This window comes from Schistocerca nitens, chromosome 1 (genome assembly GCF_023898315.1).
Source record: "Schistocerca nitens isolate TAMUIC-IGC-003100 chromosome 1, iqSchNite1.1, whole genome shotgun sequence".
Classification (NCBI taxonomy): Eukaryota; Metazoa; Arthropoda; class Insecta; order Orthoptera; family Acrididae; genus Schistocerca; species Schistocerca nitens.
This window is the reverse complement of record NC_064614.1, coordinates 424,396,370-424,416,711: the sequence shown is the minus strand read 5'-3', so window position 1 is coordinate 424,416,711 and position 20,342 is coordinate 424,396,370. Positions and strand designations below refer to the sequence as shown.

Sequence of the window (20,342 nt, the reverse complement as noted above, 5' to 3'; positions counted from 1 at the left end):
CTTTCGGCCATTAAGATCTTTGTCAGCAGTAGACAGACATACACACAGGCGCACACACTCACTCACGCAAGCGCAACTTGCACACACTTCTGTAGTCTCAGAGAGCTGAAAGTACACTGTAGTCTCTGAGACTACAGACGTATGTGCAAGTTGCGCTTGCGCGTGTGTGTGTGTGTGTGTCTACTGCTGACAAAGGCCTTAATGGCCAAAAGCTATGATTGTGTGAATCTTTTTATTGTGCCTATCGCAACTCAGCTTCTCCGCTATATGGTGAGTAGCAACTTTCCTTCTCTCGTATCGTTACAATAAATTTGTTGATTGTTCTAAAAACATACACTCTAGGAACTTTAACAGTAAACCACACAATGATGCCGAATGTCTTCCTTGTAGCATTTGCCTCTGGAGTTGGTTGATAATTTCTGCGACAATTTCATGCTTACTATACAAATCTGTAACAAAATGTGCTACTCTTCTTTGGATCTTCATTACTTCCTCTCTCAATCCTATCTGGTATGGATCCCATACTGATGAGAATATTCAAGCACTGGTCGAATGAGGGCTTTATAAGGTACCTCCTATGTTGAAGGACTGCATTTCTGAGGATTTTTCCAATGAATCTTAGTTGGCACCTGTCTTTCCTGCTGTTATATCCTGCAACTAGTGCAAGTGAGTGTGAATGCGCCAAGTGTGATGTCACCATGCAGGCTTGTTTGAATTGGCTGCCAACCATGCAAGTGTGGGCTGGCCACTGGAGGTCACCTGTGGGAGGAGTGCATGCGATGAGATCTCCATCGCACCATCTGTCAGCAACTCAAGCACATATATATATGCACAGAGCAACACTAACTGAGGCCTCTTGTACATCTTTCCAGTGTGCCGTTCACATCAGTATACTGCATCTTGTTACATGGGGATCCACAGGAATCAGTTTTCCCTCATTGTTGAGTGCTTCATGAATAAAATCATATTTGTGTTAATTTGATCAGTGTAAAATATTATGTGATTACTCCACCTGCAATTAGTTTTACGTGGCTGTTCCACTTTGAACAGCCCTGCATACACACTCTCAGATATTTTATGGAAGAAACTGCTCCTGGTTGCTGTTCTGCAATCATGTACTCATAGAATAATGGGTCTTTCTGTCTACGTACGCACAATACATTACATTTGTTTATGTTGAGGGTCAACTGTCACTTCCTGCATCAATCGTCAATCCTCTGCAGGTCTTGCTGCTTTTCATTACAATTGTCTAACACTGCGACTTCTTTGTGTACAACGGTGTCATCCACAGGAAAATACACAGGTAGACAGAGACTATAATGCACAACTCATATTACAGTAGCATGAAGTAAGTGTGCAAAAGTATGCACAAGATCGACAACTGTAAACACTATTGTTGATTGGTAATCGTTAACTGGCAAATGGCCACAATCATACATTAAGAGAAAGTGAAATACATGAACAACAACAGATTAGAAATCAAACAAAGGAAAATCCTGGATGGAATTATGACAATATTATGAACAGGACAGTTGCTTCTCACCATATAATGGAGATGCTGAGTTGCAGATAGGCACAACAAAAAGACTGTCAAACAAAACTTTCAGCCAAACATCTCTTCGTCAGAAGACACACACACACACACACACACACACACACACACACACACAGTCACTGGTTGCCGAGTCTGGCCTTAGCAGCCAGAGACTTAGGCCTTATATGTATATGCACGCGCATTCCATTCTGATAAGGCCTGTTTAGCTGAAAGCTTGTTTTAAAGTCTTTTTGTTGTGCCTATCTGCGACTCAACATCTCAGCTATATGGTGAGTAACAACTATTCTTTTCACAATAATGTCAACAGATGAAAAATCTATTTCATCACCACATAAAATTACTGTTCAGAAACACTGAATTTCTGAAAATAATTACTGCAGTTGAACACTGGTAAAGGTTTGTTTTGTAACTCTCATAAAATAATTAGGGGAAAAAAATGGTTGGAGAGCAGAAAGTAGGAGATATCTCCTCATAACAGATCAGGGAGACTCCATTTAGGACTTTGCATTATTGTATTAACAAATATAAAAATACTTACTAAGGTGTTCAAGCTCACAAGCTCCTAAAAGATCAGCGATGCTCACTTTGTCTCCTCCTAAATACTTTCTTTCACTGAGCCATGTATCCTCGAGTATATTAAGAACACCATTTACTTTCTTCTCATACTGTGCTACTTTTTTCCCATCTGCTGGTCTTCCAGTCACCACAGGAAGCAAAAACTGTAAGTGATAGAATGGTCTTGCATGTACTTAAACTGCAACACTTTTGACACAAACAATTTTTATTTCATTCGACTTCTCACATGCATGAGTTCTACTTTACGATCGGAAACTTTCAGTTACTTTAACAAGGCAGGATATTTCCTAGATTTCTAGCTTATTTTATGTAGGCTATTATTATTACAGACATACCCATAAACATCTGATCAGTTACAAATGGCAACACATTTTGAAGTTGTGTGTACAGGTAACTATTTTGTAATAACAGAAAAATATTAAATTATGTACAGATGAGACAGTGTCTGTCACTGAGACATGAGAAAGATATACAAGAAGAGAATATTCATAAATGAAAAAAATGATGCACTGATGAAATTGACAGAAGAGAGGAGAGAAACGTATAGATACATTTAGAAGCAAATATCATTGTTCTTAAGATTCTTATCTCTTCTCTGCCTTTTAAGTTAGTCAACCCCAGGAGACATCACATTAATACTGTATAATACCACATCAAGCCTGGACTTGACCTCAACTGGTACGAGAAAGAGTGAGCACAAGTTTCTTCAGGCAGCCTGTATCCACTTGAAGCCACTCATTGGTGATTAGATCCTGTAGAGTTATCAAATTGCAGGAATGTTAACTGCCATATTTCACCCACTGTTGCAAACAGTTTCATGATTTAGTGGGTCTCTGAAGGTGCCATAGGGTGCCTGAGTGTTTGTAAAACCAGGAATATATGCGCACAGCCATGTGAATGTGGCTGATGTCATATTAGTGAACAGAAGAGTCCACAGCATATTCATCATGAAGATGTAGACGAAAGAACAGTTATTAGTCAGCGAGATAGTTGAAATGAACACGCTGGCTCATGTCCACAGTACCAGGAATGAGTGGGTCCAAGTCATGGTACAAAAAATACCCCCAAAAACATCACAGAACCACCTCCGGCCTGAAGAATACCACCCACACAGCATGGGTTAAACACTTCATTGGGCCAGTGGTGCACTCAACGTCTTGCATAATTTGAAAAGAGACAAATATTAACTCTATGGACCACACTATACACCTCAGTCAGCTACTGTCTGGCATCTGTGGTATTTGGTTTACCAGAAACTAGCAGCCTTATGCACCACTGAGATCAGTAGCCGTCTACCTCAGAAATTAGTTAAGATGACCTGCATTCAACAACAGCAGCAATTCCTGTTGCACCTGAAACCAAATGACAATGCACGACATTCATCTCCATTTCTACCTGATTACAATTTATTTATTACTGATGTACTTAACAGCTGATAGTGGTACACTATCCCCTGCAGATACATTTGACAGTTTACTTTGATACACGATTCAGCCATGGGTCTGTCCAAACATGATAGACACTTTTAGCATCATGCGCTCTCTCTCTCGTCACACACACACACACACACACACACACACACACACACACACACACACACACACCAAAAAAAAAATCACTTCACTGACATGTTTTACACCAGCAATGGAGGGTAATGTCACTGCCTGGTACCTTCTACACCATTTACAGGGCTTGCAAATGACCAGTGTTCCCTTCCAAAGGAGGTGACTACTATTTACTCTGATGAGCTTATCCGAATTCGAATTTTGTTTACTATTTGAAAAAAATAATTAGACAGAAGTCCGACAGTAAATTCTTTGGACCATGAAGATGACGCTACAGGGTAACTGTCTACAGAAAACAAGAACATTTACAATCTACAACAAGACACCTGCACCTAATGGATTTGTGTTGGATTTTATACTGAATATCAGACTTGACCCAACCTTTAGTCAGTGTTAGTTGGACATAGCTCCAGCAACAATAAGCCCCAAATATTTGTCGGACACCCCAAGTCACTCCCACTTTCAAGAAAGATAATAAAGTAATATGCACAATTAACAATCTGTACAACTGACATAAGGGTCCATTCTCCTCATTCAGCCTATAAAATGAGTGATTTTTTATTGGACAAACTGATGTAAATCTTTTTGCACATTATTTATTGATTCTTGGACATTTTCATCTACATCCACATCGACATCGATACTCTGAAAATCACACTTAAGTGCCTGGCAGAGGGTTCATCGAACCACCTTCACAATAATTCTTTATTATTCCACTCTCAAACAGCACGTGGAGAAAATGAACACCTATATCTTTCCGTATGAGTTCCGATTTCCTTATTTTAGTATGATGATCATTTCTCCCCATGTAGGTTGGCGTCAACAAAATATTTTTGTATTTGGAGGAGAAAGATGGTGACCGAAATTTTGTGACAAGATTCTGCCGCAGCAAAAAATGCCTTTGTTTTAATGGCGTCCATCCCAAACCCAGTATCATGTCTATTACACTCTCTTCCATATCTCGTGATAATACGACACGTGCTCCACTTCACTGAACTTTCTTGATGTACTCTGTTAATCCTATCTGGTAAGGGTCACAGACTGCACAGCAGTACTCCTAAAGAGGATGGACAAGCGTAGTGTAGACAATCTAGTACATCTGTTACGTTTTCTAAGTGCTCTGCCAGTAGAACGCAGTCTTGGGTTTGCCTTCCCCACAAAATTTTCTACATTTTCTTACCAATTTAAATTGTTCATAATAGTAATTCCTAGGTATTTCGTTGAATGTACAGCCTTTAGATTAGACTGATTTATCGTTAACCGAAGTTTAACATATTTCTTTTAGCACTTAAGTGGATAACCTCACTTTTCATTATTCAGGGTCAATTGCCAGTTTCCACACAATTCAGATATCTTTTCTAAATCGTTTTGCAATTTGTTTTCATCTTCTGATGAGTTTACTAGATGATAAACGACAGCATCATCCGCAAAAAACCTAAGACTGCTGCTCAGATTGTCTCCAAAATTGTTTACATAGATAAGGAACAGCAGAGGGCCTAAAACACTTCCTTGGGGAATGCCAAAAATCACTTCTGTTTTACTCAATGACTTTCCATCAGTTACTATGAACTGTGATCTCTCTGACAGGAAATCACGAATCCAGTCCATAACTGAGACAATATTCCATAAGCCCGCAATTTCACTAAAAGCCCCTTTTGACATGCAATCCCCTTGCGCGTCAAAAGCCTTGGAAATCTAGAAATACGGAATCAGTTTGAAACCCCTTGTCAACAGCACACAACACTTCGTGTGTATAAAGAGCTAGTTGTGTTTTGCATGGAACGATGTTTCATAGATCTGTGTTGACTGAGAGTCGATAGATTGTCCTCTTCCAGGTAATTCATAATGTTCAAACACAATACATGTCCCAAAATCCTGCTGCTTATCGACGTTAATGATATGGCCTGTAATTTAGTGGATTACTCCAACTACCTTTCTTGAATATTGGTGTGACCTGTGCAACCTTCCAGCCTTTGGGTTTAGATCTTTCGTCGAGTGAGCAGTTGTATGTGATTGTTAAGTATGCGGCTATTGCATCAGTATATCTGAAAGGAACCTAATCGGTATAGAGTGTGGACCATAAGACTTGCTTTTATCAAGTGATTTAAGTTGCTTCACTACTGCAAGGATATCTACTTCTGAGTTACTCATGTTGGCACCTGTTTTTGATCCGAATTCTGGAATATTTACTTTGTCTTCTTTGGTGAAGGAATTTCGAAAGGTTGTGTTTAGTAACTCAGCTTTGACAGCACTATCATTGATAGTATTTCCATTGCTATCGTGCAGAGAAGGCATTGACTGTGTCTTGTCGCTCGCATACTTTGCATACGACCATAATCTCTTTGGATTTTCTGCCAGGTTCTGAGATAAAGTTTTATTGTTGAAACTATTACAAGTATCTCACATTGATGTCCATGCTAAATTATGGGCTTCTGTAAAAAATTGCCAATCTTTGAGATTTTACATTTGTTTAAATTTGGCATGCTTTTTCTGCTGTTCCTGCAAACAGTGTTCTGACCCATTTTGTGTACCAAGTGGGGTCAATTCTGTCGTTTATTTATTTATTTGGCATAAATCTCTCAACTGCTGTTGATACTATGTCTTTGAATTCAAGCCGCATCTCACCTACACTTACATTGTTAATCTGGAAGGAGTGGAGATTGCCTCTCAGGAAGGCTTCAAGTGAATTTTTACCTGCTTTTTTTTAATATGTATATTTTTCATTCATTTTTGGAAAATTTGGGGGTTACAATATTCAGGCTCTCTACGACAACCCTGTGTTCACTAACCTCAGTATCTGTTTTGATGCTCTTTATTAGCTCAGGATTATTTGTTGCTAAGGGGTCAAGTGTGCTTCCGCAACCATTTACTATTCACGTGGACTCACAGAGAATGTGTTTAGCACAATTTCGGATCATGTTTTATGCATACCTCCAGATTTCAACTTGTATTTTCGCCAACATATTGAGGGTAAAGTAAAGTCACCACTAACTATAATTGTATGGGTACATTTTTGAAATTTCACTAAAGTTTCCTTTGAACCTTTCAATAATTGTATCATCTGAGTTGGGAGGTTGGTAAAAGGATCCAATTATTATTTTATTCCATTTGCCAAGAATGACCTCTGCCCATACTAATTCACGGGCACTATCTGCTTCAATTTCGCTACAAGATAAACTACTTCTAACAACAACAAACATGCCACTGCCGACAGTGTTTAGCCTATCCTTTCAGAACACCATAAGGTTCTTTGCAAAAAATTAGGATGAACTTGTCTCCAGCTTTAGCCAGCTTTCAATGTCTATAACAATTTGAGCATCAGTGCTTTCTATTAGCGCTTGGAGCTCTGGTACTTTCCAACACAGCTTCAACAATTTACAACTGCTATACCAATGGTTCCTGTATCTACGTTCTTCCTACGTTCGACCTGCATCCTTTGAAAATGAAGCTCTTTTTGTGTTTTCCCAAGACTCTCTAACCTAAAAAACTGCCCAGTCCACACCCTGCAGCCACTGCTACCCATGTAGCCACCTCCTGGTATTGGACTCTTTACCTATTCAGCAGAATTGGAAACCCCACCGCTGTATGGTGCAAGTCGAAGAATCTGCAGCCTACATGGTCACAGAACCGTCTGAGCCTCTGATTCAGACCCTCCAATCGGTTCTGTACCAAAGGTCCGCAATCGGTCCTGTCAACTATGCTGCAAATGATGAAGTCTGCTTCTATCTGGCAAGCAAGACTGGCAGCCTTTACCACTTCTGTTAGCCAACTGAAACCAGAGAAAATCTCTTCCGATCTAAAGTGACACATATCATTGGTACCGATGTGACCCACCTGCAGCTGGCTGCACTGCGTGCTCTTCATGGCATCCGAGTGGACCCTTTCCACATCTGGAATGACTCCACCCAGTTTGCACACGGAGTGCACACTGGCTTTCTTCCCCTCCTTGGCAGCCATGTTCTTACGGGGCTCCATAACGTTCCTAACATTGGAGCTCCCAACTACCAATAATCCCACCCTCTGTGATTGCCCGGATCTTGCAGGCTGAGAGGTTCCCTCCGAAACAGGGTAGGCAACTGATCTGGGTGAGGGACAGTGTCAGCCACTGGCAGCACCTGGAGCCTGTTTGTCAGACTAAGTAGTGAGGTCTTATGTGTGGCTCCTGAGAAGACTTTCGCCGCCTGCAACACGCTGAGGCGACCTCTCACTCAAGCATGGGTGAGTGGTCAATCTCAATGCAGGCAGTGACTGGGATAGTCACCAATGCGAACTGATCAGCGAACTCAGACATGCTGGATGTCCATTGGATCTGCATGGCCACCCCACAACAGTAATGCCATCCACTGCAGCTTCAAGCTGGGGCCATCACAGCCTGAAACTGAGAGTGATGTGTCACTAACTCAGCTCGCATCCGCACACAGCCATCACAGTCCCTATCCACACTAAAAACCGTGGAAAACTACATTATACAGACAAACAGACTATTGACAAGTGCTGTGGAACTCTACTATAGGCACTGACAAAAACGAAAGAATTGTGTCTTAACAAATTTTATTAGTACACAGAGATTCAAAAACTAAAGTACCAAAGCACACAAGTGAGACCAAATAAATCACTCCTGATTAGGAACTTGTAATATGTCACAAAATGGGTTTACATTCTCTCACAAACAAAAACGCAAGAACTGTATCTATTAAATATTAAAGTGCAGGAACTCAAGAAACTAAATTAATAAAGCACACAGATGAAACAATACAATTCACCCCTTGTTACGAACTTGTAAAATATCACAAAATTGGTTACTTCCATTTGGCTGCTTGAGTCTCGGCCAGCTGCTGCTGATTTTTTAAAGAAATTCAGTCACCATTAAGCCCCCCATCCAGGGAGTTAAAGTTGTTCTGTCCAAAATGATGTATGTCTGTGATGGAAGTCCTGCAGTCTGTAAATCATCTCTGGAACCAAAAAACAATGTTCTTAATCTCTAGGATATTGCACACATAGTAATAGCACAGTTTTTGAAATTTTAAAAAATAATAAAATGGTGAACATTTGAAACAGAGATGTAGTTTTGTTGTGTGTCTTGGTCATATTTTCTGCAGTAACTAATGAATAAATTAAAACAAAAAAATAGCCAGAATGAGATTTTCACTCTGCAGCGGAGTGTGCGCTGATATGAAACTTCCTGGCAGATTAAAACTGTGTGCCCGACCGAGACTCGAACTCAGGACCTCTGCCTTTCGCGGGCAAGTGCCCTACCAGCTGAGCTACCGAAGCACGACTCACGCCCAGTACTCACAGCTTTACTTCTGCCAGTACCTCGTCTCCTACCTTCCAAACTTTACAGAAGCTCTCCTGCGAACCTTGCAGAACTAGCACTCCTGAAAGAAAGGATATTGCGGAGACATGGCTTAGCCACAGCCTGGGGGATGTCTCCAGAATGAGATTTTCACTCTGCAGCGGAGTGTGCGCTGATATGAAACTTCCTGGCAGATTAAAACGGTGTGCCCGACCGAGACTCGAACTCGGGACCTCTGCCTTTCGCGGGCAAGTGCTCTACCAGCTGAGCTACCAAAGCACGACTCACGCCCGGTACTCACAGCTTTACTTCTGCCAGTACCTCGTCTCCTACCTTCCAAACTTTACAGAAGCTCTCCTGCGAACCTTGCAGAACTAGCACTCCTGAAAGAAAGGATATTGCGGAGACATGGCTTAGCCACAGTCTGGGGGATGTTTCCAGAATGAGATTTTCACTCTGCAGCGGAGTGTGCGCTGATATGAAACTTTCTGGCAGATTAAAACCGCAATATCCTTTCTTTCAGGAGTGCTAGTTCTGCAAGGTTCGCAAGAGAGCTTCTGTAAAGTTTGGAAGGTAGGAGACGAGGTACTGGCAGAAGTAAAGCTGTGAGTACCGGGCGTGAGTCGTGCTTCGGTAGCTCAGCTGGTAGAGCACTTGCCCGCGAAAGGCAAAGGTCCCGAGTTCGAGTCTCGGTCGGGCACACAGTTTTAATCTGCCAGGAAGTTTCAAAAAAATAGCCAACTAATCCTTCCGAACATGCTCAAGGAGTAATTCAGCAAAATTACAGAAAGATCTCTCTACTGGTGTCAAGAATCCATTCCATCAGCTTGAGATACAGTGTATTTCCTCTACCTATGGGGGTAACGGTATGGGGAGATGCTATGTGTGACAACGCTGCTGCAGGCTATGATAGTTTAAGGGTGGGTCCCCACAATGACAAGTAATTATTGAGATACAGTAATTTCAAGCTGACGGAACGGATTGCAGGGACGCTAATGAAGATATCTCTCTGAAATTTGGCTGAATCACTCCTCAGGTATGTCTGCAAGGAGCAACAGGCTAATTTTTTATTTTATTAGTTATTGCAAAAACACACAGAAAAACTAATCTTTGTTTCAATCATCTGCCATTTTATTATTTTCAAATTTCATAAAACTGCACTATTGGTCCATATCCAATACCCTACAGATTATGAAAATTGTTTTTTGATTTCAGGTAAGATTTGCAGACTGCAGGACTTCCATTAAGGACACATCTCATTCTGGATAGAGCAGATTGGACTCCTTGGGTGAGGGGTTTAATTATGGCTGAATTTCTTTAAAAAAATAAAAAAAAAAAAAACATAAATAAATAAAAAAATCGGAAAATGTTGAGCAAGTATCAACAGATAATTTGCATACAGATTTATATTGATTGCTTCATCAGTTTTTCCAAAAACAATCATAAAAAAATCATTTATTTTACATGTTGACTGAGAAGAATGGGCCCTTAAGTCTGCCAAAGAATTTGGAAAAGATTTTGTGTGAAGTTCTGATCATATTCCTCGAGTCTAGCAGCTCATATATCAGAACCATCATGAATATTGGAACAAAAACCTTGTCAAATTCAGCTCACATCTATGATTATGAAATACAGAACATTTTATACACCTCCACACATTGGTTTAGCAACCAAGTATGCACTGAAGAACACCTGACCACACTTGTGACTGCACCAAGTTCTTGCAGGATTTTAGAACCCAATATAGCGCTTTGTTTGGCTCTCATCACTGGAGGGAACTTCGATATTAATTTTGCTTCAGAGAAATAACATTTATGATTTACCACACAAATAATAAATTTACAAGTCAATAATTCTTTAAGACTGTCAGCAGATGGTGTCCTTTAGAAAGTAATAATTTCTCATAAGAACTGTTGTGAAATTTTTAATGACTTGTGGAAGACTATCACTTGGTTTAAAGACTTTTGAGTGATTGCAGTATCTCAAATAAAAGAACATTTTAAGCGAATGAATTACGCATGGAATGACATTATCATCAAAATGGGTGACTGTTGGACAGTGAGACTCATTATGGATTGAATTAAATGAACTACCGAAGTGTTATCCAACATAATAAATTATTACAGGAGTGTGCTGAGAGTGAACTGTGACATTTTGGAGTAAATGTGAACAGTGTTTTGAACAGAATAATAAACTTCTACACTGGACTGCGATCGTTAGGTGTTGTAGGTGTTGAACTGATTCAGTGTGCTAGTATATTTGCCTAGCTGATGAACTGGTCATAGTTACTTTGCAAATAATAAATGCAATATAATACAATATGAATGGCAGTGTCCTATACATTTCTGAGAAGACACCATCACACACTGATTCAGACTTTCAACATCGAGGTAATCAAGAGTGGCATTACCGAAAAGAGATCAGGAGAACCAGATTGGTATAGCAATAGGCCTCTTGTGGCAAGTCTTAATAGTGTGCATAGTGTATGTAGTTCATTCTGGGAGACTCAAAATGGAGTTCTCCATGCATCAGTGGTATTTAATTTCTTGGAGGTTGTGGTGGCCTGTCACTTCATACCAAGATTTTCAGATTAGTGTAATTGCAAACTGGTAGCAGTTTTTCCAACACCTATCATTAATTTTTTGTGGCAGTTTTCTGTCTAGTTATAAATATGCTGATATTGAACATATCAAGATTTATTGGCCAACCTTCATAGTGCTGGCACCACAACCAGTTTCATTGGGTCATGTCACATTGACATTCTAGGAATGCATTTCCTAGAATGCCAATGTGACATGTCCCAATGAAACTGGTGGTGGTGCCAGCAGTTTGAACGTTGACCAATAAATCTTGATATGTTCAATATCAGCATATTTATAGGTAGACTGTTCACTGAATCACACAAAAATAAACTTGTCTTTTCATGACGTCTGATGTTTGGGCAAAAACTGGCAGTGATAGTGAACATGCTGCATGCATTCAACAAAGGACTACTGGCTTATATAGTTTCCAAGTAGGATTATTCAGGGAGGACAGAGTGAAAACGTTGCTAGACTACAGCATGAGCTGTATTGTTTTCGGTTCACAAAAAGGTTTAACCCTTTTCTAACCCAATTTCTCCACTCACTGCATTCTCTGCAACTGTTATACATTTTACGCAGATAAAGGGTGTAAGGTTATTGCGTTGCAGGTTAAAAAAAAAAAAAAAAATACAATACAAGGTCACTTGACAATTTTGTTTTCCTTTAAACTTGTTTTTGACTCTATATATGGTGTTTTTGTTTATGATTGCTGATTTTTTTTTTTAATTTTTTTGTATGATACTTCTTAAAACATTCTCCCAGAAGAAGTCCAGGCTTCCTCTTGCATGTTTTAAAGTAGAAAATGGTTTCTCTTCTTCCTACTTTCTCCTTGTGTTTGCTGCAAACCATGCAATTCTTCTTTTCTCTCCTTTTGCATTGTAAAATGCCTCTTTCCATTTAGTCTCTCCTTGGTACGAGATGATAATGGTTATAATATTGTCCCCTGTCCGTGATGTATTAACATACTATTTTCTTTTTTTATCGGAATATCAAGGTTTAAAGATATAATTTAACCACTGAGTCAACGAACTGCGTTGCAAGTCAGCAAATATGTATGCCCAGAATAATGAGAGCAGCTTACCATTATCACCTGTATTTTGTTCTATATAAAAATGCGCACTCATCTTATTTTCCTCTTCTTTAATCGCGCACCTTCCTCACAGCGTCGTACGCAATCAGACTCCTATTTTATTCGAATTAACTAAACTTGTATTCCTGCTGGGAATTTATTTAATCATTCTATTATTATCACCAACTACATCTACGTCCATACTCCGCAAGCCACCTGACGGTGCGTGGCAGAGGGTACCCTTAGTACCTCTATCGGTTCTCCCTTATGTTCCAGTCTCGTATTGTTCGTGGAAAGGATTGTCGGTATGCTTCTGTGTGGGCTCTAATCTCTCTGATTTTATCCTCAAGGTCTCTTCGCGAGATATAAGTAGGAGGGAGCAATATACTGCTTGACTCTTCGGTGAAGGTATGTTCTCGAAACTTTAACAAAAGCCCGTACCGAGCTACTGAGCGTCTCTCCTGCAGAGTCTTCCACTGGAGTTTATCTATCATCTCCGTAACGCTTTCGCGATTACTAAATGATCCTGTAACGAAGCGCGCTGCTCTCCGTTGGATCTTCTCTATCTCTTCTATCAACCCTTTCTGGTATGGATCCCACACTGCTGAGCAGTATTCAAGCAGTGGGCGAACAAGCGTACTGTAACCTACTTCCTTTGTTTTCGGATTGCATTTCCTTAGGATTCTTCCAATGAATCTCAGTCTGGCATCTGCTTTACCGACGATCAACTTTATATGATCATTCCATTTTAAATCACTCCTAATGCGTACTCCCAGATAATTTATGGAATTAACTGCTTCCAGTTGCTGACCTGCTATTTTGTAGCTAAATGATAAGGGATCTATCTTTCTATGTATTCGCAGCACATTACACTTGTCTACATTGAGATTCAATTGCCATTCCCTGCACCATGCGTCAATTCGTTGCAGATCCTCCTGCATTTCAGTACAATTTTCCATTGTTACAACCTCTCGATACACCACAGCATCATCTGCAAAAAGCCTCAGTGAACTTCTGATGTCATCCACAAGGTCATTTATGCATATTGTGAATAGCAAAGGTCCTATGACACTCCCCTGCGGCACACCTGAAATCACTCTTACTTCGGAAGACTTCTCTCCATTGAGAATAACATGCTGCGTTCTGTTATCTAGGAACTCTTCAATCCAATCACACAATTGGTCTGATAGTCCATATGCTCTTACTTCGTTCATTAAACGACTGTGGGGAACTGTATTGAACGCCTTGCGGAAGTCAAGAAACACGGCATCTACCTGTGAACCCGTGTCTATGGCCCTCTGAGTCTCGTGGACAAATAGCACGAGCTGGGTTTCACATGACCGTCTTTTTAGAAACCCATGCTGATTCGTACAGAGTAGATTTCTAGTCTCCAGAAAAGTCATTATACTCAAACATAATACGTGTTCCAAAATTCTACAACTGATCAACGTTAGAGATATAGGTCTATAGGTCTGCACATCTTTTCAACGTCCCTTCTTGAAAACGGGGATGACCTGTGCCCTTTTCCAATCCTTTGGAACACTACACTCTTCTAGAGACCGATGGTACACCGCTGCAAGAAGGGGGGCAAGTTCCTTCGCGTACTCTGTGTAAAATCGAACTGGTATCCCATCAGGCCCAGCGGCCTTTCCTCTTTTGAGCGATTTTAATTGTTTCTCTATCCCTCTGTCATCTATTTCGATATCTACCAATTTGTCATCTGTACGACAATCTAGAAAAGGAACTACAGTGCAGTCTTTCTCTGTGAAACAGCTTTGGAAAAAGACATTTAGTATTTCGACCTTTAGTATGTCATCCTCTGTTTCAGTACCATTTTGGTCACAGAGTGTCTGGACATTTTGTTTTGATCCGCCTACCGCCTTGACATAAGACCAAAATATCTTAGGATTTTCTGCCAAGTCAGTACATAGAACTTTACTTTCGAATTCATTGAACGCCTCTCGCAAAAACTGTGAGTATTAATATGATCTAATTATGAATGCTTTATTCTTTCGCTCAAGAGTTAAGCTAAGATTATTGTAATTTCCAAGTATTTCGCCAAAATACAGCACAATTCTTTGTTACGTTCAAAACTGATAGAATTATTCACAAAATGTTAGATTTCTGTACACATTATTTACTTTCTTAAATAATAATTGTTTCATTTAACATTTCTGCTTTCATTTCGTAATAGCAGTCCCAAATTTCGACATTTTTTCCTTACGGTTCCAACACAATACTCATGAGATTAAATCAAATTATTCTGAATTTCTCACGAGGTGAGAAGACAGTTAGAAATTTCTCTGATATTACAAAAAACACAAATTAACCGTTTTTCAGTACGCTGCTTGCCTACTGATCTTCGCTTCAAGCAAAAAAGGTAAAAAGAGTAAAATAAATTAAGAAGTGAAGTGATAATATTGTGCATTCAATAGTATTGTGTGCATTTTCCGATAAAAATAATTTTTATTATAAAGTCAAAAAAGTGGTATGAATGTGAAATATCTATTCATTTACTTTTAATTGAGGATAAGGAGCTATACCTCTAATTATTCCATGTTGTGTGTGAATATTTAAGTATTAAAAGTAACCAGTCTCATGCGTATATTTAAATAATAGTAGAACAGAAAATTTAATTGGGATACATTATGTTTGAAGAAATTTTGCTTAACAGTCATTCAATTACTGAACTATTGCCAATATATGAATATACTATAAGCTTAGGTTACATCCATCATAATTTACACTAGCCGCAGCATAAATTTCCACAATTCCATAATAATATTCACCCATATTTACAAAATGTACCACAGTCAAAAAGATTCAGTATAGGGTCTTCCTCTCTTCTTTGAATCTGTATTTCTTAACTGGCTGACTAGCTGCCAGATAAGATTTCTTCTATGGGAAATAGATGAAATTCCCAAACAAGCTGACACAGCTTGTGTAGAACCTGTCAGTAAAGATGTGATACTTCGAACCACCTGCACTACTAGCAATTGCTGTGCCAAATGAATGACTATTTGGGTTCACAAAATGTAAAACACAATGAATTAGCCTTTCTATAGTTGTCTTTCCATAATATTAAATGTGAGAAAAACCATAATCTTTTCTGGATCACACAGACAGAAACTCGTAAACCCCACTTTGTAGGCTTCTTTGGATTGCAGCACTTAAATTCTTCCTTTGAATTCACTGTTCCCTTATCTATAGCCATATTCCTTTTCAATACATAAAGTTCTTCACATTTACAGACAATATACTCACTGATGTTCTTCACCTTGCCCCCTCTTGTACTCAAGACACCCCTGAGCTGCGACAGGTGGAATTCATGCAGCACCCAAAAAAATTTGGGAGAAAAAAATGGAGACAAATTACCCTCAAAAAATGGAGTTCATTCTAGCCACTCTTCCGTAAAACATTCAAAGAATTCTGCCTTCAAATTCAAGACCATGTTCACCAATACCCAAGTAAAGCCTTCAGATTTTCTAATGAAACAACCCTCCATGAGTGACACATTGTCTTTTTTATAAGTGGAGTGACTTTCTGCACCTTTTCTTTAGCACACATATTTGTAACATTCACAGTTTCACTCATAAGATTGCCAGTGAAGATGAGTTGGAAATATTCATGTTCGGATTTTGGCTGAACACCATGAGGGATGGTAAAACCTTGATGCATGACAGAAAAAGTAAACTTCATGAGATTACACCCACCATTGTGATCAATCTTCTAGAGCATTGCTACGGGAAGTGTCTCTTCATCACTTTCCACTCCATCAGCAGATTCTGATTCGTTAGAACTTACATCGCACACAGTGGAAGTTTCTTCCTAATTGCTTTCGTCACTAAATTGTCCTCCATCCTCAATGCCTTCGATAAGCCACCTGGCAATATAATCATCACTTACACGTCTTCTAATGGCCATTATCGTTTTAGAAACGTGTGAATGCAACACACCACGAGTTGGCAAATCTTCATACGAAGTACTCCCATGTACATAGCAAATTGCAACAATGGGGCAGCCGGAAAGGAGGATAATGGAAATGTATCGGACATTGTCCAACATCACAGCCACAGAAGAAAATCATAATGCCGGATGTAGACTGACAGTGGATCCGAAAGGATAAAGACATATCTCAGAATCAATTAAACAAGGAGGTGAATGAGAAAGAGGTCTACCCAGAGCACCAGGCAAAGTTTTCTCATGGAAAGGGCTGAAGAAAGATGGAATCGTCTCTTCAGGGATGTGTGTAACTGTTCCAGTGATTTGCTATACAGCCTCATCAGTTTCATTATACTGGTAGGCTTCAAACATTATAGAGGTGCTGAAGGTGGCCAGTGTGCTTCGCATACCCCCAGCCTTATTGGCTCTATATAGGTTGCCACCTGCAATATAAACAAGTATTCCCTAGGAGCAAAGGGATGAGGATTTGCCACCAGACTAAAAGTTACATTCTGAAGCATTTACTGAAGAAAGTGCTGAAGAAGATTGTTTAACTAGTACAAAGCAGGCAAAATAACAATTTAACATCATCATAATGATTCTGTGTGCAGTATGATATATGTGGTGACAGGCCTAAACTACAACAGCATTTACTTTGCATTAAAAAAAAACAGTTGCCTGTTGATACAAACATTAGCTTTTGGCACTGAAAATAGAGCTAGTTGTACTTCATTCAGAAACAACACTATATGGTAAACTTAACTGTTCTATTTGCTCTATTCACTAAATATACGGGAAAAATAGATAGAGTTTGTGTTAAGACATCATGTCACAACTTTCATGGTACTAAAAATATATACATACAACAAATAACTGATGATGTTGGGTGTTAAGTGCTACTCTGATAAAGAGACTGACATAAGTAAGAAAATCATGGTAAACTGCTTCCAAGCAGTCAAAAGACTGATGATAAAAAAAGAACCCAGCTTCTATTTGTATTTTTCTAAATTAAGGTTACTTTGTCAAAGTAAATACTACCTTTGTTCGGAAGTAGTTCACTAAGTTGGCTCTAATTTCAATGTGCTGCCATTCAAGGTATTCATCAACTCTTGCCTGTGCCTTGCTGTCCTTTGGATACCAGTGATCGGCAACTTCAAATTCTCGACAGAGATAGCGTAAGATGGCCACACTATAAGCATATTGATATAATTACTGTACTAGTTGGCACTCTGGTTTTTTAAATGGAAAGAGTATCATAGTTAAATTATATTCACCTTTCAGAAAGTGCAAAGTTGCCATGTACAATAGCTGGAACTTTCTGAAATGGATTTATCTTAGCATATTCTTCATTGTAATGTTCCCCTGAAAAAATTTAATGCTCAGAAAATACTGCAATAATTGTGTACTTGAAGTATGTTAGTTAATGCTCAAAGTTAATAGTTACATACCTTCCAAGTACTTGTTTACAATGTTTCAAATAACAACGCATTAGATGAATTACAAAATAGTTGCATCAAAAAAAAAAAAAAAAAAAAAAAAAAAAAATTAGAAAAAAATACTAACAAAGCTAAAATGTGAGTGCTTGAAATTTCTACTCACTCAGTAATGAAACAACTGTGAATTAGAAAGCTAAAAGAATCAATTAAAAGAAACGCTTTATAAAAGCCAGTACAACTGCTTTGATAATCAACAATTTAAATGTCAGCCCCTCTACGAAGCACACACATTCACTGCTTAGTCATGTCATTACAGGACTATCTATGCAGTACTCCCCAAAACTTTGCCTTGTTACCCAGAACTCAAAAATTAATTTCTTAATGAACAGTTGTTGGCAGGTAAATTCCAAGGAGCAAAACTGAGAATCACCTTAAAAACTTTGGTGAAAAGAAATATTCAACATTAAATATAATGTTCAGTTAGAAGCAGAACTGATCTCATTCCTAACTGCTGTTTAATGCATGTCATGTCTACATATGACTGAATTTCCTCATTTTGAGAGGACCGAAGGAGTGATTTGTTTTACGTGCTAAAACAATTCAGCAGCCTAGAGTGCATAAATATATCTTTATTTAAGACAACTGGTTTCGACAGACTTTGCTGTTATCTTTAAAAATCTTTTTAAAACCTGAAGAGGACAGTAAAGTCTGTCGAAACCAGATATCATAAATAAGGAAATATTTATGTGATCTAGGCTTTTTGGCCTATGTATGTATGTGTTTAATGTACATCCCCTGCCCCCTTCCTTTATACAGGTAACTGCCGCTGAAAGCCTTTATACTATTAGCCATTCTGTGATTGGTAAATCAAAACTAAGTCAAGATATAACAAGATAGAGGATAGGAGAAACAATAGTACTATATCATCAAAGAAACAAAATAGTACTATATCATCACACTGAAATCACAATCAAGTCCACATCCAAAGGCAGGATTGTTAATGTAGTATAACAGAAATGAATGCAGATTTATCATGGACAGCAATGCACAGCCAAAACAGAACTTATCTTACGGACGGAGAGTCCAATTATTTTTTTTAACAAACACTGAATGTTCCATATATATAAACATAAGATAATTCAAGAACCTTCCAGAAATGATAAATAAGAAATAATAAATGCTGGTGGTCGAGACTGAACCAGCGACTCGCAGCACACTAGCCAGTGATGCTAACCACAATTTGGTAAACGATATCTTTATTTGTATACAAAGACAAAGCTGAAGTCACCTTGAATACAAAATATTTGCTAACTACTACACCACACTGATGCACCAGAACTCATGGCACTCCTCCCACTGTTTCAGAAGTCCTCAGTGGAGCCGAAGACATCACAAAAGATCTGAGATCTCTTGAGTGGTCTTCTGTATGGTGGCAAGGGTCGATTCTTACATTCCAGTAGTGTTGTTGCATCCTCTTCACTATGATGGTCATTGAAGATAGTCACTTCTGTCGAAGCTTCATAACCACTGAGTGAGTCTTCATTTTCCTTGAACCTCCAATTGCCAATCTGCACCTCTGGACTTTCGTAGGGCTTCATACAGAGGACAGGCACGACGTCTCTGCACTTTTGTCTTATTTATGAAGGGTCTTAATCCTCAGCTTCATGTGTGACATCCAAAAAGTGACACAGAAAATGATACAGCCCAAAGTAGCATTTTAGTAACTGTTCTGATAGTCCCACTTTCTGAATTTGCATGAAAATCCATACCATGTCTCCCAGGCTGGCTGTCACTGTCTGGTGCTTTGGAGTTATAGCGCTCTGAGTTTTCTCTCAAGAGTTCATGGTCTATATGCAACCCAGCAGCCTCACTTCTTCGGCCCTGGTGATGATATGTCTCATTACGTCATCCTGAGTATCATTTGGTTAAACCGAAACAATGTATCCACTGTTGTTTCACCTTCACGACCCTGGAGTAGAAACAATGGCATAAAGCCTGTAGTGTCTTGCTTTGCTGTGTTGTATGCGGATGTCACTAACAGCAGTGTTGTATCCAAATCTTTCCATTTGACATCAAATACATTGAGCGCATTTCTGCCAATGTCTCATTAAAACATTCTGCGAGGCCATTGTCTGTGGATGCTAAGCGGTTCGCATCCTGTAGGTGATTTCACAACATGAAATTGCCTCCAATACTAGTCTGGACTGGAAAACTTTTCCACAACCAGAGATCATCACACAGGGTGCTCCATACTTCAACATGATGTCTTCTACAAGGAACTTTACAATTTTCAGAACTTCAGTAGTCGGCACAGCTTTGGT

The 20,342-nt window shown here is 39.1% G+C and overlaps 1 protein-coding gene across 14 annotated transcripts in view; it reads right to left on the bottom strand.

Annotated features, from left to right (window-relative positions):
- Positions 1 to 20,342, bottom strand: part of LOC126250272 (glutathione S-transferase theta-1-like) — a 320,818-nt gene that overhangs the window by 77,927 nt on the left and 222,549 nt on the right. For 3 of the 14 annotated variants that reach the window (XM_049951555.1, XM_049951554.1, XM_049951545.1), the window contains 3 exons: positions 17,860 to 17,947; positions 17,624 to 17,774; positions 2,094 to 2,274 (listed from right to left, as the gene is read on the bottom strand). The exons of 9 other annotated variants lie outside the window; for them this stretch is intronic. In XM_049951555.1, coding sequence (XP_049807512.1) covers positions 2,094 to 2,274; positions 17,624 to 17,774; positions 17,860 to 17,947 — 420 coding nt within the window. The remainder of the gene's footprint in view (positions 1 to 2,093; positions 2,275 to 17,623; positions 17,775 to 17,859; positions 17,948 to 20,342) is intronic. 2 more of the 14 variants (XM_049951556.1, XM_049951558.1) reach the window with 1 other exon arrangement.